Genomic DNA, 26,302 nt, shown 5'->3' on the forward strand with positions numbered 1-26,302 from the left:
TCTATGTTTCCAGGAAATCCTTTGAACAAAAACCCATCTAATTCAGCATTGCTCACATTTGTGGTCAACTTGAGCAATTATTTATGCGCATTCATGCTTATATTTCTCAGAAATCTACAGGAAAGGGAAATTTCTTTCTTTGCATAAGAAAGAAATGTAATGTTGATTTGTAACATAAACTCTTTCCTCTCTATTAACTCCTTTAACCTAGAACTTTCAGTAAAGGTAACCAAGCTTATAAAATATGTACATTATGAATATAGATCCTTTATTGTGCAAGAGAAATCCATAGAAAAATGTTGTTGATTTTCTTGTATCTTTCGATTTTTCAATTATTCAGTCATTCTTCAAAGACTCTTTAAGCCTTTTTTTTTCTTCTGTATCACATTGGAACAGTTTTGTTGGAAATGTCACACTTTCATTGTTTTGGTTGCTTAGTTAAAATCAGCTTCTGTTCTTTGGCTGAAATGCTCTGCATCAATGAATAAAGTGTGTTTGATCACGAATGAAATAATCATCTGGTTACAGCTTAATATAGAACTTTGTCCATGTGAGTTAGATGTACAAACATCATTAAAGCATCTTCCAGTCTTCATGCATTTGTTTTGTGGGTAAATAAGTTGAATCTTACAGTGGATTTAGACATTACAGATATTTGTGTGCTGAAAGCCTTTGATTGATGAATGCAATGTTTGGAGATACAGGTAGGACACCTGGGGCAGGATTCACTCCAGGGCAGAACACTTGCATTTAGACATATTCTTGCAGATGTCTGCATGTGAGATGATTATATGGTCATTGAAGTCAGTGCCTTTATGTTTAATATAGTCTGCACAGCACAGTGCAAGAGCCTTGAGGACAAATCAGCTCAATCAACAGACAGAGGGGACCATGGGACAAATTGTTGCCCTAATCTGTGTTTTTGGTATATTTCAGAGTGCCATGGTCTTCAGTAGCTGTCTCAGAAAACAGATCTTGAAGTGATTTGCATCAAAATTGTCAGCTTTCATGCAGATGTCTTGGACATCAGAGGGTTTCTCAAATGGAGCATCTGAAAGCCAGATAGGATCATTAAGATTTCTGAAAGGACCTTAGGCCTCTGGGCTTTAGGTACCTGAATTGGGCGTCCAGGTCCACTGACTGCAGTGGGACAGTAGGCTTAGCTCACAAGGAGACACCAGGATTGCATGAGTTTGGTTTTGGAGTGACATTCCTCCATCTGCCAACTGATAGTGGTGATTTTTGTTTGTTTTTAAGACTGTTAGTTTTCAATTAAAAAAAAAAAAAGAAAATATATATTAATACCCTGATCTGTTGCAGAAACATGTGGCACACATTCAAAATACATGAGAGCTGTTTACCCTACAAAAACCTTTCCAAACCACTATACTATTGTCACAGTAAGTGAGAATTTTTGTTTTTCCTTTTCATTATCTAGATAACACAGAAAGGATTTTGTGGTGCCTGTATTTTTGTGGGACATGGGAACTCATGCTATAGATATCAGAGAGAGAGAGAGAGAGATGCTGAGATGGTACATACAGGCATGATCTGTGTGGCTATACATGCTGTGCTGTCTGTGAGCTGGTTATTCCTGATCCTTGTCAGTTTAATTGGATACGGGTGAGGATGGGTGAGGACACACAGCCTTTTGATGATAACATTTTTTAGGGTGGGTTTGGCGGCTGACATGCAGCCACAGGACATACAGGGTACTTAATCTGTAGCACATCAGGTTTTAATTGGGCTGGGAAGGAAATATGGAAAAGGGAATTTGATGGGCATGCTGAATTCATTGGCAGGAAGACGATCTCTGTGAATTAGGAAAGTGTTCTGCTTCTAAGATAAAAAATTTCTATAAAAATTGCAACACTGTAGTAGTGTGCATTGAAACATAGTTTAGGGTCCATTTGATTTCAGGACTAAGCGTTTTATTTTGTTTATTCTCATTTTACAGGGATTGTATCCAGAATCTCATGGTATCATTGATAACAACATGTATGATGTAGGCTTGAATGCGCATTTCTCACTTTCAGGGGAGGAAAAATTCAAACCTGCATGGTGGAAAGGACAACCAGTAAGTTTGCTTGTCATACAGTATTTATGTCCAGGGTGGTTTGTGTCATATCATAAAACAACACAAAAAGGGAATAAAATTAAAAATTGTGCAATATTTTTGCAGAAAGTACTAGGTAACCTGTAGGCTTCATATTATAGGCTGCCTACAAAAGAGTTTGCTTGTTATGAAAATAAAAGGACTCTTAAAATAAAAATTCTGAGACTTAAACTATGCACTTTATGTGGCAGTTAGTAAAAAAAGGCTGAAATATTTAATCTAGTACTGGAATGGGTTTCTTGCCACAGGGAGCCACAGTAAATTTTCAGTATGATTTGATTTTGGGTATTTTTATTGCTTGTCTTTTGATGACTTGCTACAAAATGAAATTGGTTTCCAAATTGCATCTATTTACACATATCTATTTGAAAATGTCCAGGCATTTAAAAGTGAGGAAGGGAGTAGCAAGGAGCTTCATTTATGAAAAAAAGTCAATTGTATATAATGTATGGCACATTTCACAACAACCCTGAATTGTACCTATGGTTATGTTTAATATTATTAATTTCCTAGAAATATCAAGCTCTAATAATGGTGCCAGAAACACCCCTAAATAAGTGCAATATGTAGTATGAATAATATTATGTAGTAGTTACTTAATATACATTTATATGTGTTTGTTTTTGTCTGTGTCTGTGTAGTGATGTTTATAATATGGTCAAATACCTAGATTTTGGTACTGGCTTTTTTCCTGAACGATTCCATCAGGTTTGTAACACAACCAGAACTGCCCTTTTTAGGATTAATAGAAATATGCCCTCTTATAATAAAATCATATAATTAGAATCTATATCTGAAATAGAAATAGATACACAACAAAATGAAACTAATAGAATAGAATATTTCAGTTGGAATGGACTTACAGTTATCATCTAGTCCAGCTGCCTGACCAACTCTGGGCTGCCCAAACATTAGATCACATTTTTTAAAGGTGTTGTCCAAATGCCTCGTAAACACTGGCAGACACTGTTGCTGTCCTACACTGCTGTTGTAGGACAGCAACAACCTCTCTAGGAAACCTGTTCCATTGTTATATGTGTAATAAAATGTTTCCTAATGCCAAGTCTGAATATCCCTAAGGCAGCTTCTTCCATCTTCATGATCCTAAGCTTTGCCACAGGAATAAGGATCACTGCCCACTGTCATTTCTAGAAATACCTATATGTTTTTTTCTGTGCTGAGAATACTCAGGAAATGACAACATCATGGTTTCCAGGCTTAGGTAACTGTGAAAGGAGAAGGAAAAATGCGTGCTTGCAGTACAAATTTCTACTTTTGTGATCTGAAGTCCTCCAGTTGTGGCAGAAAATCATATGTTTGTATCTTTACCCAAAGGTCTGGCTGACAGCAATGTCCCAAAATTTGAAAGCAGGCACCTTCTTTTGGCCAGGCTCTGATGTTCCAATTGGGGGCACATACCCCACCTTGTACACCATATACAACGGGTAAGATCTGATACAGCTTCTACTAAATTCCTGCAGATTACTCCAAAACCCCAAACTTCTGTGTGACAGTTGAAGGAAATGAAATAAGATTTTTAAACAAGTCTGACAGATAAGTACCATGTCACATTGTCCTGGTTATGCCATGGAATGACCAAAAATACTTGAAAATTTCAAAACCATTGAGGGGATTCACAATGAGAAAGTCAAAGAGTACTGTACATTCTGCTCTTCTAGACAGTTTAGAAGTCTTAGCCAAATGCAAAACACTAGGAGAGCATCCTGGAAATGATTAGTAGCCACTGCTAAGCTGCACCACTGATTGCCATATTTCCATGCATAAAATCAACAGCTATTATATAGCACTCTAAAAATACTTGCACTTGAGAATAAGCTAACAGATAACCTATACCCTAAGACAACAAACACAAACTAGGGAGCCATGGCAAGATGCTATGGGAGACAAATTACTGGAGAGAGACTGCTAGAAAGGGAAGCAACTAGGGGAAAGAAGAGGGGCTCTGAATTTCCTCTGGTCTTGCTTGCATGTTTGATAATGTGCACACAGCTGTCAAATCATAGTTCTTGTTTAGTTTTTTCTAGTTCATTCAAAGGTTGCACATGTGAAGTACCAATTGCCTTCATAGTTTTTGTGGCATTATTTTTGTTGTGGGTTTTTTTTTGTGTGTGTATTTCTTCCATTTTGTTTGTTTTGCTACAGAAGGCATTGACATTAGTAAATTATTTCTAGATTTTGATGGTTGTGATGATTGCAGTGTACTTCCCATGATTCTTAAAAAGATAATCTAAAGCAATCATAGAACCATAAGTCTCTATACATAACAGGCTTTGCAGTGATGTGTAGGCTTGGTACTCAGAAAAGACTTAAGTACTGTGAGTAACTAACATACAGCTTGTGCATGACTTTGAGGGAAAGCAGAGCTATTTAATGGCTGGATTCTCTCATAGGAAACAAAGCATGATCTCACAAAGGCTTTGATGGGATTATTACTTACTGTTAAAATATGAAAGTCCAAGGCTTATACATGCTGGAAAGAATAAAAATTATTTTACCTTGTATTTCAGGTTTATTCCCTCAACTTAAAATACCTTTTTTGCATGTATTTTTAAATATATGAGTAGTCCCACCAATGCAGGTTTGTGTTTGCAGAATCAGAGTCTGTCTAATTTACCACTTAAAGTGGCCTACATTCAATTAAAAATGAGAGTAATAAAATGAATTGCTATACTTCGTTAAAATGCATCATTCTTAGCTCCAGATCTGTGACTTTTTTATATGACTAGAGTATGGACACTTTCCCTGTATCTAGGAAATAGAAGTGCTAGTCAGAAAGTTTTGTTGACATAATTTTTTTTTGTCCTTTTCAGGTCAATTCCATATGAAGAGAGAATTTCAGGAATACTGAAGTGGCTTGATAATGCCCAGCCTGAGAGGTAACACCTTGTAATATCTACCTACTTTGTGAGACTATAGCTTAGAAAGATTTTAATGCTTAACAATTGAAATTTATGTTGGTGTTTGTGAAAATGGAAGCTTCCTCATCACTTTACATGATTATTTACTGAACTTAAGCCCGTTCTATATCTTATCATGGCTATGATAAGACTGTAGGCACAAAAGATTAAAAAGTGAACATGTATCTGAACAGGATGTTCTGTTGTATGAGTTGTATTTGTTTGTTGTGTCTTTTTTCTTGGTGCATGTCCTGTAGAAAACATTGACCATTCAGTTGCTAGTCTAAATGTGTGGATGAAAGATTTTATATGAAGGCTATTGCACAAGAAAGGTTAAATACATGAAAGTAATTGCAGTAAGTAATTCAGGATGAAAAGTAAATGTCAATGCTGATCGTGGTGTTAACTTTGTGATGTGTAAAGAAATGAAATATTTTATTTGACAATTTGCTTATGAAATCCTAATGTATTTGCATTTAGGAGATGCTCTCTAGAGTCTGACTGCTTAGTCAGGAAGAGCTCTTTCAGGTGGTAGTTCCATTTACATCTCAAAAAGGATTGTTTGCTCTGGTGTCTGAGACCTTGAATTTTTCCAGAGAGATTTCTGGTTACCTGTTAATGACACTGGATATTGTTTCTGAAACTGTAACTTCAAAAAGAGCCCATGCTGATTAATTACAAAACTCAGAGGAAGTTGAATGATTATATTTGCTGTATGGGCTGTTATCAAAGTTTAAAGAAGTTATTTATAATTCCTTTTAAAATGTCATTTAATATTACTTTTTTTTTTTAATCAAAGTGTTCTCTTTAGGTGCTGCCTCTAAATTCTCATAATGTTCCATTCTTATTTATTTCTAATTCAAGGCCCGATATATACACTTTATATATTGAAGAACCAGATTCTTCTGGACATTCATTTGGACCAGTTAGTGCTGGTGTAAGTAGTTTCTATATTTTTCTTATACTTAATTTCACTAAAAATGCTGTTGCACTATGAACTTAACCAGTTTATAGACCTGGAAAGGATAGTAAATGAAAAATTGCCATGACTGTTTTATGACTTTTTGTTAAGAACTTTTGTTTGTGGTTGAGGCTAATGTTATGATTTCCACACTGTGTGTGAATCAAAAGAACCATTAACCAAACAGACTGGCACAAAATAATTTCAGATCATACTAATAGAATAAATATTAATATTTATATTTAGGCTGAACTTTAATTGTATTACTGTGTGATATTTAGAGGCATGTGGCCTGGCAAACCCTCAGAGCTGTCTTTTATTTATTCCTACACTGTACTGCAATGTTTACTAATTTGTAACCCAAAACTATTACATTTTTACTTGCATGATGGCAAAAAGTTCAGCCTTTAAGGATCTTAGATGTAACTGGTTTATCTCTCACAGGTAATCAAAGCCTTACAGGCAGCAGATAAAGCAGTGGGGATGCTCATGGATGGACTTAAACAAAGAAACCTACACAAATGTGTAAACCTCATTGTTTTAGCTGATCATGGTAATGTACATACTTATTTTTTCAAGTTAACTTTCCTGAGTCACTGTTTTCTTCCTGTGTGAAATATGTGGGCTTAGTAGTGTTAATCTATTTTATAAATCACTTTATCTTCCTTGCCATATGAAAAAGTGCTGTTTCTATGTTGCCCTTTAGGGATGGAGAGGACCTACTGCAAGCAGTTAGAATATATGACTAATTACTTCAAAGAGGTGGATTTCTACCTGTATGCTGGGCCTGCAGCTCGCATTCGAGCAAAGAATGTTCCAGAGGACTATTTTACCTGTAAGTGTGGACCAATCCTGGGACTGAGCAATCAATATAGCAGAAAATAAACAAACAAACAAATAAATAAATGAGGAAATGGATAGTCAGTAGTAATCAGCAGTGTGAGCAGCTGTCTGTTTCCCTTAATTTGGCTTCAACATCCATGGAAGTTGTTCAGGATTTTTTTTTTTTTTGAAGAATGACCACTTTAGATGAATTTGAAGTTTAGAAAAGATTGTTGAAAACTCTAATTTGCATTTTCTTGACATGGAAAAATGAAGTAAAGGTAGTATTTTTTTTTTTTTTTAGCTGGAATTCAGGTCTTTCATAAGTGCATTGCTCTTCACAGATTTCTTGTGCAACATTGGCAGAGTCAGTCTTTTTGAAGTAATGAATATTTCTGTGTGTACAAAGTTACAGAGTCTGAACCTTAGCACAGTGGAATCTAAGCCTTGGTTAAGCCCTTTAGCTAGTATCTCAAAAGAACAGAAAATGGAAACTATTTGAGCTGACTCTGACTTGAAATAGATACCATGCTACCAGACTGGAAGAAAAATCCTAGAACTTTCCCAGAACCAGAGATAAAATTGTGGAAATGCTCTATTTATTGACTTCAAAGAATTTGTAAAGTATTGTAAAAGGGATAGTTGTTGCAGGTTGCAAATAAGAGCTGGGATCCCACTGTACTTTTTATTCATATTTTATAATTGTACTTATGTTTGAAGGCACACTATTTATATGATATAAAGCAGACTTTCATTGGTTTAAGGCATACAAAATCAGAGTAATGAGCTGAGGAAAGAATACTCATGGTTTTTCTGTGTCTCAATCTCAATAAAATTGTTGACTCATTTCCTCTAATAGTCTTAGATTTTTCTGTAGGAATTTTTCTTCCCTAAAGTGCTCAGATTTTCTTTTTAGAAAGTTAATGTCAAATGGTTAAACTACTCTTTCAAAATGTGCAAGGTGAAAATATCAAGATAGACTGAAATTTCCTCTGTGACTGTTGCTGGAAGCAAAAGATAAGACAACTTCTCCAGGTTCTGTTCAATGAAAAAAAGGTTGGACTTCAACCAGAGGTTAGATAAGAGAAAAAACCTTGGGTCTGAGGATTTGTCAGCTTTAGGTATAGGCAGTCATCACCATGGCAGTTTTCTACAGTCTGTCTTGACGTATCCAAAGCTCTAGTGTTCTAGTTACTTCCACAGGCACACCTAAAGGCAGTTACCATTGGAAACATAACATTCCTGCCTGTGGAAGGAATGCCACTATCTTCACAAGCTAATAAAGAAAAACAACTTTATATACAAAAAAGCATGTTTAAGTTTTTCTCATGAGGCTTTGTCCTTCAGCCGTTCAAATGTACATTAATTCATCTTTTCTTTTAACAGTTGACTCAGATGGAATCGTTAAAAACCTCACAGTGAGTAAATATTCTCATAACTTTTACTCATAGCTACTCTTAATAGGAATCTGAGGAAAAAACACAGTTTGTAAAAAAAAGAGACTATGGTGCCAATTTAAATAGTGTACTGACTCCAGGGTACCTTGGGAGGCAATTCTCAAAGTTGTTGAAAGATGATGTACAAAGGTTTGCCATAAGGAATCTCTGTTCAGAGAAAATTGTTCTGTACTTCACTTTGAAAGAGAAGAGTCTGGCTTCAGGGACAGAAACTTGGGTATATCTTCATGATAGAAGAGAATACAGCACAGACATGCTTTAGACAATAGGCATCTGTTAGCACTGGAACACAAGTGCTGCACTCAGGCTAAGCTGAAGTAACTTTTCCACACAAGAGATAATGACATCATAGAGTACATTGCCACAAAGTGTTGTAGAGGCTGGAAATATAAGTAGAAGGGTGGGGGGGACACATTAATGCAGGACAGCACTGCAGGGCTTTTAGACCTGATCCACAAGGAAGATCTGACAAAAAGTCCCTGAAGCCTAGAAGAAACTAAGCAGGTATGAGAAAGAAACTTCATTCAATACTTGGCTTGTTTTTACACACTTTCTCTAAGTGTCTGATTCTAGGAATTTTGGAGGTCTGATTTGAAACAGAGTACTAGGCAAGATGGGCCTTTGGCATCAGGCAGTATGACTCTTAGGATCTTTTGACATATCACTGAAATAGTTGCAGTGCTTTTATGTATGCTGCACCATGACAGGGACCCGTACTGGTAGTTCTGCTTGAACTGAGCCGTGCTGAATGGATTCAGCACTTGAGGGCAGGTCCAAGCTTGCCTGTGTCTCCCATGTGGGCACACTTTGACAGCTGAGTTTTGAAGGATACAAACAAAGAAGTGCAGAACAGAGTGCAAAACAAAAAAAGACCAAACCTATTTCTTTTACTAAAGGGTGATGTCATAGTGCATGGTTCTTTTCTCTTTCCTTATACTTTTTTAGACAGATAATTCAGTCTCTGTCACTTTTTTGTAGTTTTCAAGATATACATTAATACATGTGGGATGAATGTGCTGGCCAAACTAAAAAAGTTGTAGGACAGTTGTCTTTCTGTATTTCTTTCCTTTTACAATTTATACCGAGTTAAACATTTAAACTGCTTGCTCTCAGTGTGCTGTCATAAATTCCCCTTGTTTTCTTCATTGCCATTTTGTTTTCTATTCTGTGGCTTGTCTTGTGCTAAGCAGTAGACAGGTGTTGCGGTACCTTTATAAAAATGCTCTCAGTTTGCCAAAATCCTGGGCTCCCAAATGGATACGTTTCCGATAAATCTCCACTAGAGGTCTCCCGTTAACCTATTGAGTAGGATCAATGGCTGGGAATAGCTGAAGGAGCTTTCTCAGTGCTACACCCCCTGCCTCGCTGTATGATGCAGAGTCTGTTGCATCAAAGAGCATCGGTGTGAGGGGAATATCACAATCTGCATGTTCTCAACCTCAGCTGAAACTGCTACTGCTAATCGTTACAGAGATGTGACGTCTTGTGCCTTATGGGAATAGTCTGGTACTAGGACATGCCCTCTTTCCTTTCCTCTTCATAAATGGTTGGTGTATCTTGTCCCTGTCAAGTTATTAAAATGAGGAGTTTTTGCAGAGAAGAGAGTTGTGGGTTTTATATTTATTGCTAATGAATGGACATAAGTCGTATGCTGATTTCCTCTATTTTTCCTTTTAATTAGACCCCTTCTTCTGGGCTAGCAAACCCACGGAATCCTTATTTTTCATGTTCCTGGATTCTTCTGTTCTTCTTTGATGACTACTGAGGCACAGTTACTCCCATGTCACATGTCAAAGTCTGTATCCTGTTTAGAGCATACAATTCTAGTATTTAGAAGAGAAGATGTCAGACCAGACTCCAAACATAGTGTAGTTTGCACAGCCTGTGTGGTAAAACAGGTCCACTTCTGTGGCCTACCCAGCTTCCTACCAGCTCTTACTTTAGCATTTTAGATATTCTGGCTTATCCCAGTGCTGGATTCCTGATCTGGAGCAACATGTCTGAAACTTTGCCATGATGCTTGCAGCCAGCTGGAATGGCTTCTAATGGCCATATGTAATTAAGTCTTTGCAGTATGTCATATGGTTATCATTAGGCTCACAACTCCAAGCTATTCCATGGCACGCCTACTAATGCAGCAGTTATATGAACACACTAAATGGGGGCGTAAAAGCTAAGACCTTTAGCTAACAGCTGAGCAAAGGACATTTACATGTTCAGGCTTGCAGCTAAAACCCTAGACTGTGCTAAATTGTGTATACTTGGCTTGCTTTGTTGTTTATTGAATGGTAAAGTAACAGAAGGTGGCAGAAATAAACTGCCAGGGAACTTTCTCTTGTGAAGTGTAATCTTACCGAGTTGCCAATAGCATTAGTACGGAAATATAGACTAACATAGACTAAACAGTTCTACTGAGTGACTTTAAGCCTTAGATGTACTTTTACCACAGTATCTGTACACTGGATATACAAATTGTATGTAGTCTATTTTCAAAGAGTTCCAAAAAAGTATAGCTTTTCCTTGTATTGCTTCTGGGGCCAAAAATGACATCTGCAGGTCATCCGAGGAGCTATCTGTGAATAATGGGCTTTGTGCTTGCATTCCTATCACTAAGATATTTGTGATAATTTTGAATGATGGGTGGGTTTTTGAAACTGAGCACAACTCGTGACTGGACTCTTTCCTCTTTCACAGTGCAGAAGATCCCCTCAGCACTTTAAGCCTTACCTGACCCCTGACTTGCCCAAACGATTCCACTATGCTAACAACATTCGTATTGATAAAGTTCATCTTTTGGTGGATCGACAATGGCTGGCTGTGAGGTAACATAATTTGTGTGATTGCTATGCTGTTTTTTTCATCCCACTCTCATCCTTTTAATTTCCTTCACAGGTGCTTCATTTCCTGTTTTGCTTTAGACTTGTTACATTTCCATGTTTGTTACAGTTAAAATCATACTGTGTGTAAAAAGGAAACATGGTTGTTTTGGTGAAACCAAATAATTGTCCTGGACGCACAAAAAAGAAATGTGCACATGAAAAAAGTATCTTATAATCACCCTATTTTAAACTGTGTTCAAATGTTCTTGGGCCTCTGAAAACAGGATACCTGTACTTTAAATTGTGCATTGAATTGGTATGGAGTGACTATCTCTTTACTTTTCTATGTGTCTTAGCAATGTGTAGATAAAAATAAGTGTTAGTCACTATGTCAGAGTATTCTGTTGCATTGTTAATTCCATAACCCATCCCCACATTTTCTATGTCTTTTCACACTTCAGAATCCATGATGAAAATGCACTGTTTGTAAGGCAAAATCCCTTGCAGGTCTTATTTATATTATTCCACAGAGGGTAACAGCAGAGTTCTCCCATTATAAGTTTTCAGTTAAAATGCCAAAGAATACAACTAGGAATTCTTCCAAATAGATTACACTTGTTTTGCAACCTGCAGCTAGGTAAAGGCCTCAGTTCAAAAATATCCATTTTTTCAATTTGCTTTGAGAATATTGTTTCACTGTACACTCACAGCCAGCGAGGATAATTTATTACTGTCCATAGCAATTTTTTGTTGGAGGAGAAAGAGGTCTTCATGGAAATGAATGCTATGATGAGCCATAAATACTACAATATGATGGCAGAGTCAATTCTCAAGGAATGATCGAGTCTGTAAGTCACAATGACTGTTACTAAGTGCTTGTGTTTGTGTCAAGTTTTATTTACACTCTGTGATGGTTTCTCCTTAGGGATAAAAGTTACACATCTTGTGATGGAGGTAACCATGGCTATAACAATGAATTCAAAAGTATGGAGGTAAGATGATTTCTATTCTATTCTTGCACTTTCTTATATACAAAATCATGATGTGCCAGGTAAATCACCAGAATACAGAACAAAGATATTTTTTGCAGTGCGCTTTTTCTTTTCTGGCCACAAGATATGTAAACTGTAAACACATACTAGGTCCAAATATTTGTATTGCCTTTCATCAATGTGTACAAGGCCTGTGTCTTTGGGGTCCTTTAGTAAAAACAGTCTGGGCTTACTTTACCTCCTTGGAGACATGTAGACCACAGTAAACCAAGTCTACCATGTTTAGCCACTGAATTCTTTTGTTCTTTCATTCCTCCACTGAGGCAATGACCAAGAAATCTCCATAGGGTCAGGGAGTTCATCTGAACATCTGGAAGACTGTATGCTCAAATAAACTAAATCTCATTGTTGCTGCTTATCTTACAAGAGTCAGTCATATCATCAGGACAAAAAAGTAATTAGCTCTACTGTGTGTTGGTATAGCCTGTGTTGCAGTTTCAGCTCATTTTCATTCTGGTTACTGTGAAAACATTTTGAGGTCTTCAGCTTTTGGTGTCTCGTGTATTTTCTGTGATGTGAACCTTTAACTAAGGTCAAGCATGCCACTCTAAGTCCCATATTCTGTGCCTAAGAATCAGATCCTTCCAGATCTTTATAACCATGTTAAAACCAAATGTCAGTGATCAGAATTATGCTGAATGTTTGTATGGAAAGAAAAGGTAAATTCTGGTTACCATGGAAACCTTAATAATAGATAACCTTACACGGGTGCCACAACTGATGCTTTTTTTTATTTTTTAAGAAGAGAGCAACATGTCATCTTTCTATAATAAACTGAAAATTCATTTTCTGTTATGGACACATAATATTATTTTAGAACAGATCATTGTCCTGCTACTCATGTTTCCCATATCTCCTGGCAGGCAGCTCAGGAGGCTCACAAAGCAGTAGAGAGACAAAACACAGTAGTCTCACTCAAAACACCTCTGAGACTGCACATAGATCAGTGTTCTGGAACAAGCCTTGCAGGCTCCAGAAGGGCTGCCCAGCACAGCATTGTGCCATTGGTGTTACAGGTGCAGGTCTCTGCTGAGGTTGCAATGGGCCTGTGCAGTTCCCTGCTCCTTGCTTTAACCATGGCCATAGATTCTTAAGTGATGCAAAAACTTTAGAGTGCAACAGGCATTTAAAAAACACCCCAAAACCAAATAAGATTCATTATATAGTTTAAAATATTAATTTTTTGCTTTGCATTTTACTTCAAATTGTGTGCAATGGCAGAAATTTGCCTTCCTTACCAGAACAATCCTATACTTTTAACTTCTGTAACTGTGAAAAGACTGTATGTTGTTCCATTGCCCCAGTTTTCACAAAGTGCAACTGAATTGGTTTTGACTTTGGATATCTTTAGATAACTGATTTTTATTATTACTATTACAATCTAGGCTATATTCTTAGCACATGGCCCAAGCTTTAAAGAGAAGACAGAAGTGGATGCTTTTGAAAACATTGAAGTTTACAACCTTATGTGTGGTGAGTAGAAACAATCAAATATTTTAGATGATAAAGTTCTAGTATTTTCAAATACCAGTGTTGTAAGAGCTAAAAGAAGCATAGGTAAAAATTGAGTAAATTCATTCGAAGCAAAATCACTGAAGCCATGCTCTTAGGCCTTCTCTACACTGCTGAGAAATTGACTTCCAGAAGTTGTTCCGTTTTGAAGGTTTTTTCTGATTGCAGAAGAATTCCTTTAGAATCAGAGGGAACCACACCTGCCACGTGGGTTTGCTGTCAAACTGATGCCTGTGGAATTGTGGATAAGAATCTTATAGAGAATAACTGCTCTTGCTCAAGACTTAGGATGGACCATTGCAGTCCCAGCAGTGCACAATTAGGAAGCATGAGCCTCAGAAAATATGGCTTAAAGCATCACACAGAAATGGAACAGGCTACTAGGTTTCACAATGTGATGCACTTGCAATAACATTTTTATTTTGCATTAAACCATCTAATCTTGTGAATGTTGTGGCAATGTATAAAACTGTACCAACAGTACTCAAATCTATAGTTACTAAATCTTATTGCAGTGGAAGATAGCCAAGAACCTTCACACCTAGAAAATTGCAAGTTGGATGGAATAGTTACTGTAATAGTTTAAATAATGGAATAAGCTATTTCTACTACCTTTAAAAATGACTAGGAAATTAGTAGATTTGGAAAGAGAATAACTTTTTAAAATACTGTTTTAGTCTTAAAACATGTTTACAAATTTGAAATGTTTCAACAGATTTGCTGCATATAGCACCAGCAGAAAACAATGGAACACATGGCAGCTTGAATCACCTCTTAAAGAAACCCTTTTACAATCCGTCACATCCAAAGGAAGTCTCACCTCCCTCTTTATGTCCACTTTCCAGTCTGACTCCTGCAGATAACCTGGGATGCAACTGCACACAAGTAAATAGGGGTTTCTGGCGTCTTTTAATCATCTTTGTCAAGTGTGTTCTGCTTTCCTGTTTTTTTATCAAAACAATGGACTAATTTTGAACGCTTCTCTTATTTTTTAAAGACTTCAGTTATGTCACCAGAAGAGCTAAACGAGAGGTTAAATCTCACCACAGAAGAAAGTAAGTAGCAAAAAATGAAAAGAGCAGCAGTATTTTTAAATCTGCACCTGGTTTATATTTTATGTCACGGCTTCAGTGGGAATTTTTGCAATGTTAATTACAATTGAAAGTGAAGTAGGAAAATCATGTCAGAAGCATACATTTTTTTTAATTTTTCCTTTTCATTTCTTTAGAGACTCTGTTACAGCAGCATGTATATATAGGAATAGGATCTGAACCCCATTAAAATTTTTGAAAAAATCATAAAGATTTCAAAGGTCTTGAAGAAAATCTGAGCACTGTCAGGCTATGTGACATAACTCTTGTTCCTTACCCTGTATCCATTACTTTACATTTCTCTGATCAAAAATTTCCGTAGATACTTCTTTCTACTTTTTTTATGGGGTTTCTGGAAATTGTGGGAAACATTGTAATGCCTCTTCATCAAATAAGATGTAAATTTCACTCCACTGGCAAGATAAATTCAAGATATTTGCATTGGTATGAAATTTTAAAGAAACATGAATTTGCAAATCTGATATTGACTTTTGTGCATTAAACATGATATGAAAACTATTTTCTACATTTTTTATTCTGCTAATAAGCCTAGAGAACCGTATGACTAAGTTTACTATTGTATCTATTTGTATTTGCTAGTTTTAATTAACAATTTTTGTCTGCTCTCTTTACCCCTTGTGCCATCCAAAATGTTATAGAAGAATAAGTCAATAATTATTATTTAAATTTTAGTAAAGAAAGCAAGCTCATCTCATTTGCCATATGGGAGACCCAAAGTTCTTCAGAAGGAAAAGGTCTACTGCCTCCTTTCCCATCATCAGTATGTGAGCGGATACAGCTATGATATCTGGATGCCACTGTGGACAGCATACACTGTGAATAAGCCTGTAGGTTATCAAATATCTCTACTACTCTTATATATGGGATCTAATGGATTAAAAATGTAGTCCATTCATCGGGAGCCCTGTTTAAGGGCTGGTGGATGTCATGTGACTAAGGCACTTGTGTCAGAAGAAGTGCCTTTGATGTCATTTAAAATTCAGCTATCTTAAAGTTTTGAGAAGTGGGAGTGACCATTTGTTAGGGACACAAAAGATACAGGAGAGTAGAGCAGCTGGTGAGCTGGTTCTATTAAGCCTGTTCTGTGAAAGGGATATACCTTTTACAAGAATTGTCAAGACAATTCTCCATCATGCCTGTCAGTTCCTGTGGAAAAGCAGGCTGTGATTTCCCAAATCAGAAGTTTTAAGCTTTCCTATGAGTACCATAATCTTTTTCTTATTAAATGCCCTCTATGCTACTCTACAAGACAGTTTGCACTAATGCATATTTCTGTGTGTTCTTTGCTCTCTGTTACATGATATAATTTCTGAAAATGTAATTATAGTTGAGTGAACCTCTGAGTGTTCAAGGGTATGCAGATCCAGAATAAACTGAGTTTTTAGGGTCAGTAACCTATTGGACATTCATGGGCTTACTTGCCCTTATAATTTGACCCTTCTTCTAAGTTGCCTTGAGGAAATAGTTTCTATGTTGATTCTTCTGTCTGAAGAGGATTGTTATTAATGTCTATGTGATTTCCTATTTCATCAGTACAAATATGAAGAAATTATTTTAATCAAATATATGCTGTTAAAAAGATAGTATTTCATAAAGTTTCACTCCATACCTTCTACTGATTCTTCACTATCTTGGTTGAAGGATCATGAATCATAAGAAGGCTAAAAGTCATTTAAACACATGTCCATTTCAACAAGGACTGTGATACTTCATGTTTGAAGATCTGACCTTAAACCTTGCAATGAAGTGCATTACCCAATTGAAAACTAGTTAATTGTGGGCGTATTTTTTGTCTGATTTTGCTTTAAAAAGATTGAAAAGTCCCGTCAGAGCTGCAATCTTCTTAATATTGAGCTTAAAAAAAGCTCAAAAACCCAAATAACTTTTCAGACATTTTCCTTTGTTGAAAAACAAATTCTCAGTTAGCAAAGAATCATAGAATCATAGAAATTTAAAGGGTTGGAATGGACCTTGAAGATAATTTAATCCCAATCCAGCCGTGCCATGGGCAGGGACACCTCCTACTAGACCAGATTGCTTAAGGCCTTATCCATCCTGGCTTTGAACACTGCCAGGGTTAGGGCATCCACAACCTCCCCAGGCAACTTGTTCCAGCATCTCACAACCCTCACATGAAAAAAATTCTTCCTAATATCTAACCTAAATTTCCCCTCTTTCAATTTGTACCCATTGCTCCTTGTCTTATCACAACAGTTCTTGACAAAGAGTCCCTCTCTGGCTTTCCTGTAGGTCCCCTTCAGATACTGGAAGTGTATAAAGAAAGTTATCGCTCAACATCTGAATTAGGAGAAATACATATTTTGCAGGAGTTTCTTATAGCAGTTTATGCAACACTGTGGGAAGCAGTGAATGACTGAGACTGAAGTATTGGAGGATATAGGTCATAGCAGACTAATACAGTGATGTATGTTTTTTGTAGAAAGAATAGGAAATCATAAATCATCTGTAATAGTGTCAGAGACACAACAGTGGAAGACTCTGAGTGTAAGAGCTCACACACTGACTTACCTTGCACAGTAAGCTGACATTAGGATTTTTTATTGCATGTGCTAATCAAGAGGAATAGGCTTTGTAAATTATAACACCTGGGGAAGGACAGAGGGATAGAGCTAATGCTTTTGTTGGTGAGGTTTGGCTGCAATGCTTGGGAATGACAGAAACTTGCCCTTTCTACAGAATTTTTATTGTACCCTGGGTTAATTGTGTTATGATGCAGCCTGTGCAACGCTTTACACTATTTGTAAGCTGGGGTATATCTCATCATTATGTAGCTGTTAAAGAAGTGCTCAAATATTAAACTAGGTAATGCAAGCTGGACTTTTGCTGGATTTGTGTAATTTGGAGGTTTTGAAACTGGATGAATAACATATACTTGCAGATCTTAAATAAAAGATGTCAGCTTTTTAATTACTTATTAATCTCAGGAATAAGGAAAATTTAAGATTGAAGAACATTAGTTTTCTCGAGGTTTTACACTCCTCTGCCAGGGAGGAAGGCACATTTTCTCGCAAAAAGACTGAATTTGACAAAGGAGACCACAGCAGATGCTTAAATTCTGTCATGAAATGCAAATAACTCTTGCTTCTTGATATAAATTACTGGCTCATCAAAAAGTAATAAATGACATTGAAAAGGACAATTCATGATGTGATAGGCACAGCCAATTTTTAGTTTTAACTGCTTTCTTCAGGAGACATTATGGTTCTTTGACCTGATATAGGAGGAACCAAATTGGTGATAAATGAGGGTTTTTTGTTTTTTGGTTGGTTGTATTTTTTGACACATGAGCTGCTCAGGAGTCAAGGGAAGATTTTCTCTTTTATATTTCATTCCATGTGGAATATATGTATTCCATTATTATACAACCTGATCATAATATGGCATCTACTTGAATTTTGATAAAAATAACTAAAGAAATAATATCAAGGAGTACAAAGAGGCACAAGAAGAATATATGAGTTCTTTATTTTTCCTTGGTTTTAATTGATCAAAACAAATAACATACTGAAAATCAAATTAGATGTTTAACTTCTGTTTATAAAGGTATAATGCAAAATATATTCCAGTCTTACAAAAATTAAAATAAGTTACATGTAAATGAGGATTTAAGAAGTTAAACACAAAAAAGAATATTCAGATGATTTAATGTTATTGCAAAATTATGAAAAAGTGTGTAGAAAAGGTCATAGAAAGAAAAAAAAGGTGAAGGTTATAGAAAGAAATATAGTAATCAGAATCACTTTTGGCCAGATCTTAGCATGTTAACATATTTTGGTGAAGCTACTAAAGCCAGTAAAATGTTCAAAATTTACAGTGGATTTCTTTATCTGTAACTCTTCAGCAGCACAGATTCTTATGGAGACTGCATCCCCAGATGCCAAGATGAGGTGATAGTGTCATTTTTATATACTAGCTGCTTTCCAGGAGGATGTGACATCGAGTTTGTGTTTCCAGAAATATGTAAAAGTGACGAATGAGTCAAATGTGAAATCTGTTTTTGCTTAAGGTGTAACCTTATTTTGCTTCCACAGTTTTACATGGTACATACGGATTTCCCTGAATTACCTAAAAACAGAAGTGGAAGAAAAACACTACCCAGAAAACAATTGTGTGCATTACTTGCACTGACCTGATTCACTACGAAAATAGGAGTGGATTCAATGAAGTCCATTCTAGAAAGTTAAAACCATACAAAGCATTGGCTTAGCCACAGCCGTGGGTGTAAGATTTTTTTTTCCTTTTCACAGGAAAACACATCTCCTCTTCCTCCCACTGTTTCAGACTGTCTGCGGCCTGATGTTAGAATCCCTGCTGCTTGGAGCCAAAATTGTTCCAACTACCCAGAAGGGCTGACCTTGACCCACAGTTTCCTCTATCCTCCCAGTGAGTGTGGTTCTTTTTATAGAGACCTTAGAAAGTCTTAATCAGCTGGATGTGGGTTTATGTTTAAACATATACCCAAACACCAAAACAAACTTCTTTGGATCAGCATGTTGGGCAGAAAAAGGTTTCCAGTGTTTGCAGACTGACCAAAAGTAGGGCAGTTGCTACTTGTATCTAAATATTTTTGGTTTGGAATATTTAAGGGTTTTTTTTAAAACATGTGACAACTTGAATGTGATGAAAGCTGGTTGGAATGATGTAAAGGGCTGGAAGGAAAGGCTGTCCCTCGTCCTCTGCACAAATATTCGTTTCCTATTTTCAGATTTGGTAAATATTATTTATTGAGTAGATTTCTTGAACAAATTTGGGGATGTGTTTGCAGTAGGATCATACACTCATGCTCAAATGTAACATGTAATTGAACTACTTGTACCTGTAATTTATAGTGACATATGAATCAATTGGTCTTTGTATAGTATTCCATTCACTTATATTTTGATCTTTTTATATAGACTACAATTCATCTGATCTTGAACAGTATGATGCCTTACTCACCAGCAATATTGTTCCCATGTATAAAGCTTTCAAAGGTAGGATGCAAAATTTTGACTAATTATGATTAATTTTCTATAATTATTGTCCTGGATTTGATAAAGCTATCACAACTTTAAAACATTAATGCATGGCCTGCTGTATATCCAGATGTTGTGAAAATATACTTAAAATATTTTAGGAGTAGATGTTTGAAAATTTATAGCACAATTATATGGGATTTTTTTTTCTTTGTATAGTCCCATCTGGATTCTGTTTATCCCTGCTTACCTGTTTGCTTTTGAATTTGCTCTTCATCTCCTCTGGGCTGTCCTAACATAAAGTGCCAGTTATGAAACTCTCATTCCCTTGGGAATATGCTCTAGGTGTATGAAAATGGCACTTTTTCTTTTTTCAAAATCTGAACAGAAAACATCAACAATATTAATCTTGCAATACTATTTCTATAATAGATATTCTTATTATGCAAGAGTGGTAAGCTCTTCCCACCCAGCCTAACTCACATTTGTTTGTAATCACTGACAAGAAATTTCCTATAAGTGCTTATGATCCTGTTTTACTCTTAGGCCTGGGCTAATTTTCTTAGAAAATGCATAAAACGAGGAATTGTGTAAGAAAAAAGTTGGAAAAACCCCAATTATGTAACTACCTTTCTAATACACTCAGACCTCATTTATTCATTCACTCATATAAAACCAGAGATACAGAAGACCTAAGTGTCTTTAATCTTCCAAGTAAATCACGGACTGTGAAAAATCCAATTTTTCAAGGAAAATGACAAGAAGTTTCCATAGACCATAAATAACAGGTAATTCAATAGGAGATGCCCTCAATGCACCGAACCCATAAGGTTTTTTGCCATGCCAGTTATGAATATTTGAATAATCTCACTATCTTATGCCCTGTAATTTGTATTTTCTTGATTTACATCTGTGAAATAAGCCAAATTGTCTAGTGATGTTTGGTATGAGTTCTTTACAGTTAAACTAACACTCAGGTGGTGAGTATTCCTCTCCCAAAACCATTATGTCAGTTCCTACTCTTTGTAACACTGCAGGTACAGGCACATCAGACAGAAATTAATGACCTCTCAGCTGTAGCTTTGTAGCTTCAGCTTTAGATCAAATAAATATGAACACCTGTAGTGCAATTTGCCTTGCAGGACTATAATAGCATTTACAGCACCTCTTTCAATGACAAGTGGGAGTATGTCCCTTCTGATGAAATCCACATTTTGTGTAACAAAGAGTTGATTTTATGGGCAGTTTATTTCTGAAATTTTTTTATTAATCTACAGTGAAAACACAAATATGCTACTTTTCTTCAGTGGTGAAATTACTTTAAATTGATATTAATTTTGCTTTTATTTTCTTTTTATGACAGACATATGGGACTATTTCCATAATGTGCTTCTTCAGAAGTATGCTAGAGAAAGGAATGGGGTAAACGTTGTCAGTGGACCAGTGTTTGATTACAATTATGATGGCCATTTTGATAGCCCTGATGAAATTAAGCAGTAAGTACATGGAAAAGCTAGAAGTCAAACTCTATATGACTTCCACTGTGTTTCCACACAAAAACCCCCTATTATTTAAAAAGACTAAGAAACAAGTATCATGGAGAATGCACTATTGTCTTTATAATCCTATATCCACTATTACTCATACAACAGGAAATGCTCTTGCAAACAGGTACAGTCCCATGGAAGTTGAAGTTCAAGTAAAGAGTAAAAAAGCTGTGCAGTCACATGTGTATCTCTATACACATGCACAGGTACAGACTAGCAATTCTTTTCCTGAGATGATGCCTAGATTTTAGATTTTGTGCCTCTGCATCAGAAATGCTGGGAGAATATGACACTTAAACATGCAGAAGACATGCTTAAGTATGATTTTCTCACTTTGATGTTGTGCTCGCTCACCTGCCTGTTGTTTCTTCCTACTGTCTCAAACTTGTATTTCATCAAAGGTCAGATTTGTGTGTTTGCCTTCACTGAATCACATAACTGGAAATGCAAAATGTAACATTCCTGAGAGGTACATTTGTGTAACTATGGCTTACACAGCTTACTGCAACATCTGGCATCTTTATACGTAAATTATAAAGACCAATTATTTATGTCGGTGAATAAGAATATAAGGAAATAAAAACAGAATTAGAAAAACTTAGATTAAGGAAAATACCTTGTGATACTAAGAGCATTTATGGAATAGAAAGGTGCTGGGAAATCTGCACAGCTGAAGCTATCTCTGGAGATATTTTATTCAAGCTAGACTTGACCACATCTGTTAAAAATGGTTTGAGAATGGGAAAATCAGCCTGCCACGTAATAGGATGGTGGAAGGGAGGAGACACTACAACTTCCTTCCAAGCAGAATGCTGTAATACCCAGCAGACCACATAATGCTGCCTCCAGTTTGCAATAAGCATGTTTTAGTCAGCATGGTTAGACAGTCATGCAAAGCAGTATAGTAATTTCAGTGATAGTGTTTTGTTCAACACTGAACAAAAAAGCCTGGGAAACATTCAGCTCTTTATACACAAGACTGACCATGTTTGCAGAATAGCCAGAAAAGAGCAGCAAAGACATTTTCAACTGAGTATCCTAAACTGGTTTCTACAGCACACAGCCACAAATCACTGTTCTGGCATTTCTCAATGGCAAAGAGTCAGAAGTTAATTTTCTCATCACTCTCCTCCAATTCATGTGGCTGAAATTCTTCGTATAATGAAGAGCAAATATGATGCTCTATTCTGACTCTTCCAGATGTAGAGATCTCTAGCTCTGGCAAAATAGAGTATTGACCATGTAAAGCAGTCCTGTTTCACTGGGACTGCTTGTAGCATGCAGAGTAATCCATGTATGTTTGGCTGTTTATAAAATAAATGGTACGGCTGTGTATCCCATCAGGTATTCTTTTCAATTACAAAAGAAATTTAAGTCATATAGTATTGAAAGATATATATTGAGATAAATCCTACAAATTTCTAATTGTATCAGTGCTGTTAATATTTGATACCTCAAAAAATGCCTTAACTAATGTTTGTTTTGTAGGTATGTAAACAATACAAAAATCCCTGTCCCAACCCATTACTATGTGGTTCTGACAAGCTGCAAGAACACATCCTATACTCCACTGAACTGTCAAGGGTCCTTGGATGCTTTGTCTTTTATCATTCCTCACCGACCTGACAACACTGAAAGCTGTGCTGTGAGTATAGTTCTACGTTCCTGTGTGCTGAAGAACTTTGGGAACTGATTCCCATTGGAATCTAGTCATCCAGAGAATCTCTACCAGTCTGTGGAATTAGCTCATTCCCCATGAGCTGGGAGTGAGCTGAGAGTTAGAGCAGTCACCAGAAGAGCAAGGAGCTCCAGGAGAGGTAGCTGGAAAGTAATGAGCTGATAGAAAGCAAGGAAGAAGAAAGGAAGATAAGATAAGACAACAGGGAAATGCTGTCACCTGAGAAGGGCTGAGAACAGCAGCACAGGAAACAGGGAGATGAGATATCTTTATGGAAGACTGCAGGGTAAACTTACTTCAGAGGTATCAGAGGACTCTGAGTGTTATTCCCTTCAGTTGCTAGAAAATTCCTTCAGCTGCTTATTCCACCTGCATAAGAAATTAGACAGCAGGCATTTGGATGGATGGTCCTGCAGTTAAAATTCATACTTGAATTAAATTAAATCTCTGCTTACCACTAACAGTGTGAATCTTATGCCTTGTAGCAAACAAAATACATGATCTGAGTGTAATATGTATTGCTGAGGCAGCTGAATGCCTATTCCACAAACTCTGGGTTCCAGAAAGTTCCTAAACTCAGTGTATATATATTGTACAAGTACAGCTGCACAGACTTAAACTGGTCTTCACAGATTTTAGTTTATTTATAACTTTGAACTCATAACTCCAGACAGGTGCAAGCTTGCCCTACTTGGAAACAACTTCTGTGTCTCCCCATTTGTAGTGTGGATAATCCATAACTTCCTGGTGAGATTTTTTTAGTAGTTGAGGGTTGACTAATGATTAGAATGAATTCGTCATTATAGTTTAGAAATTGACTGTAATTTCTAAAGTTTAGCAATAAACCCCAAATCTTCTCATTTTCTTCATCATGTTTGGCAGTAACATAAATTTAATGACTCATTTGCCTCAGAAACAAATATTGTTAATGAAAAAGCAAATTACCAGCTATTTGCAAACCATTCCTTGTAGTAAAAGAACAGAAAATAACATTTTGAATTGATTAATGGTTACATTTCCATTGTTTTCCCCGTCTAACTAGCAACTATTCTTGCTGTCCAGAAATCAAGACTGAGCTGCTGTAAGGACTTTTTGTGAGTTGTCAGGTGCCTGTTGCTTGACTGGCCTGAGCAGTGCAGCTAATTTGTGCTGTAACTAAAACTGTCCCTATGTGTGTGCTTGAAACGTGACTCATGCGTTTTGTAGCTAAAAGTTGCAATTGCCATGCCAGCATAATTCTTCTCTATCACTTTGGAATTGGAGAGGTGGGTAGAAGAGACATCCCTTGATTCTGTTTAAATGAGATCCCTAAAAGCAAGGCTGTAAAGATACCTAGGAAAGCCTGAAAGAAGTTTTGCCCACTGGACACCTTTAGTCTGTCAGACCAGGTCAAACACTGGCAATTGCCTAACACTGCCACCAAACAACAGAGGGCATTTTATGAGTTTGAGCATTGTTCTTGTTTGTTTTGACAGGAAAATAAGACACTTTCTGAATGGGTTGAAGAAAGAATTCAGGCTCATTCTGCACGTGTTCGGGATGTGGAGTTGCTAGCTGGGCTTGACTTTTACCAGGAAAGAAATGAAACCGTCTCCGAGATCTTGAGGCTAAAGACATTTCTGCCAATATTTGAGACTGAAAGTATCTGATTATCTTTGCAAAAGGGATCGGTGCTTGGAAGAAAGAAAATTTCAGTGATTTCACTTATTTCCTTGCTAAGTATGTGGGAGTATTTTTCAAATTTGTGTTTTTCAGTCAAGTGTTTTGTGCCAATGCAATTTGAATAAAAATGATACATAAAATTTTCTAAAGTGAACTAAATCATCATTGTTGAGCCAGGCTTTCAAAATATAGAATATATTTTTATTATGTAAAAACTAATATATTATGTTACTATAAAAATGCATTAAATATTATATGTGATATTATATATATAATAGTAATAGTAATAATGATTGAAAAAATACAAAAGGAACATATTTTATACTACAGAGACACCAGAACTGTAAATTGTATATAAAATACTTCTACAATGGAGCTGAAAAATAAAACACTTTGAGAGGAGTGTGTGTGTTTTTCCACTTGTGTTTATCAAAGGGGTTATGGTTCTCTAACGCAAGCACATCCTGAAGTGTTCTGAATTTCTCTTTCTCACCTATTAATTCACACAGAAACATATTCTGACTCACAAAAAGTTTGTATGTAGTGCAAGCAATCATCACTTGTGTTTTCCACTTGGGTTAATTCATTATGCTAGTAACAAGTGAAGTGAATGTACCCTTGTACCCTTCAAAAATCTTAAAACATTCTGAACATGAAGAGGTAAAAGAAATGCTCTACACAGAAGAATTTTGTCTTGATATTTACCTGTATTTGCAATGGTTTCCAAATGCCTGGTGCTAACAAAATATTTGTGTCTATTTTTAAATAGTTAAACTTGAGATTAGAGCACAAAAGTAGTAACATCCAAAACAGTCACTTTCTGTAGAGACTTTGTAAACAGATACTTTATAACACTGTGCTGTACACAAATAATTGCTGAGGACAGGTAAGTAGGACAAGACAGTCAAAATTTCCAGATTATGCTAATACAAAAATGTCACACATAATAGAGTGTTGAGATGAGCTACTCCACTACAAATGTTGCTAAGTGCATTTATGAATAATCATGAATGAAAAACAGCAAAAAATTGCTCATTTGATTTATAGGCACAGTGGGGGCATTTTAAAGAAGCATGTCAAAGTGTGTTTCAATCTATAAAACTAACTGTGGACTGAAGGAGCTGTCTGTTTAAAGAATGAAACTTTTTACTTTTAAACTTCCAAATTTTTCAGCACAAAGAATCCAAACCCACCACAGGACACTATTTTTCCCAAAGTTGCCAAGATGATCAGTGTATGCCCACACACCAGACAGAGTTTAGCAATATTGATCTTAAAATCCTGATGTGGGACCAAACTGAACATAAAGATTTTTATCTCAGTGAAACTATTACACCATCATGGAGTTGCAGTTCACCACCCTACATTGTTTTGACATCTTAAGTCTGCCCACCTGAATCAGATACTTCTTCTAAACTGCCCCAATTAAGAACATGACTGTTTTTTCACTTCATGGTAAATCATACCCTAACTCAAGTAAAAAAATCTACACTCTTACTGTAGAACAGTGGGACAGAGGAACAGTGACTAAATGTATAAAATAGATTTGGTTTATTTTACTATGAAATGCTGAGAAATTCAAAAGTTAAAGTAACAACAAACAGACAATACAAAATAAACACATTGTATTTAATTTAAAAATATAATCATCCTTTGTTAATCATTCTGCT

General features: G+C 36.2%; 1 protein-coding gene across 2 annotated transcripts in view; it reads left to right on the forward strand.

Annotated features, from left to right (window-relative positions):
* ENPP3 (ectonucleotide pyrophosphatase/phosphodiesterase 3) overlaps window positions 1-25,034 on the forward strand; it is a 36,467-nt gene extending 11,433 nt beyond the window's left edge. For both annotated transcript variants that reach the window (XM_064413202.1, XM_064413203.1), the window contains exons 8-26: window positions 1,321-1,400; window positions 1,958-2,077; window positions 3,452-3,561; window positions 4,948-5,013; window positions 5,899-5,971; window positions 6,440-6,548; window positions 6,702-6,830; window positions 8,204-8,235; window positions 10,969-11,096; window positions 12,019-12,085; window positions 13,531-13,618; window positions 14,373-14,542; window positions 14,655-14,712; window positions 15,442-15,596; window positions 19,038-19,173; window positions 19,686-19,763; window positions 21,109-21,241; window positions 22,781-22,937; window positions 24,446-25,034. In XM_064413202.1, coding sequence (XP_064269272.1) covers window positions 1,321-1,400; window positions 1,958-2,077; window positions 3,452-3,561; window positions 4,948-5,013; window positions 5,899-5,971; window positions 6,440-6,548; window positions 6,702-6,830; window positions 8,204-8,235; window positions 10,969-11,096; window positions 12,019-12,085; window positions 13,531-13,618; window positions 14,373-14,542; window positions 14,655-14,712; window positions 15,442-15,596; window positions 19,038-19,173; window positions 19,686-19,763; window positions 21,109-21,241; window positions 22,781-22,937; window positions 24,446-24,619 — 2,063 coding nt within the window. In that variant the 3' untranslated portion in view covers window positions 24,620-25,034. The remainder of the gene's footprint in view (window positions 1-1,320; window positions 1,401-1,957; window positions 2,078-3,451; window positions 3,562-4,947; window positions 5,014-5,898; window positions 5,972-6,439; window positions 6,549-6,701; window positions 6,831-8,203; window positions 8,236-10,968; window positions 11,097-12,018; window positions 12,086-13,530; window positions 13,619-14,372; window positions 14,543-14,654; window positions 14,713-15,441; window positions 15,597-19,037; window positions 19,174-19,685; window positions 19,764-21,108; window positions 21,242-22,780; window positions 22,938-24,445) is intronic.
* The last annotated feature ends 1,268 nt before the right edge of the window (window positions 25,035-26,302 follow it).

The sequence above is a fragment of the Passer domesticus genome, chromosome 3, assembly GCF_036417665.1.
Source record: "Passer domesticus isolate bPasDom1 chromosome 3, bPasDom1.hap1, whole genome shotgun sequence".
In the NCBI taxonomy this organism is placed as follows: domain Eukaryota; kingdom Metazoa; phylum Chordata; class Aves; order Passeriformes; family Passeridae; genus Passer; species Passer domesticus.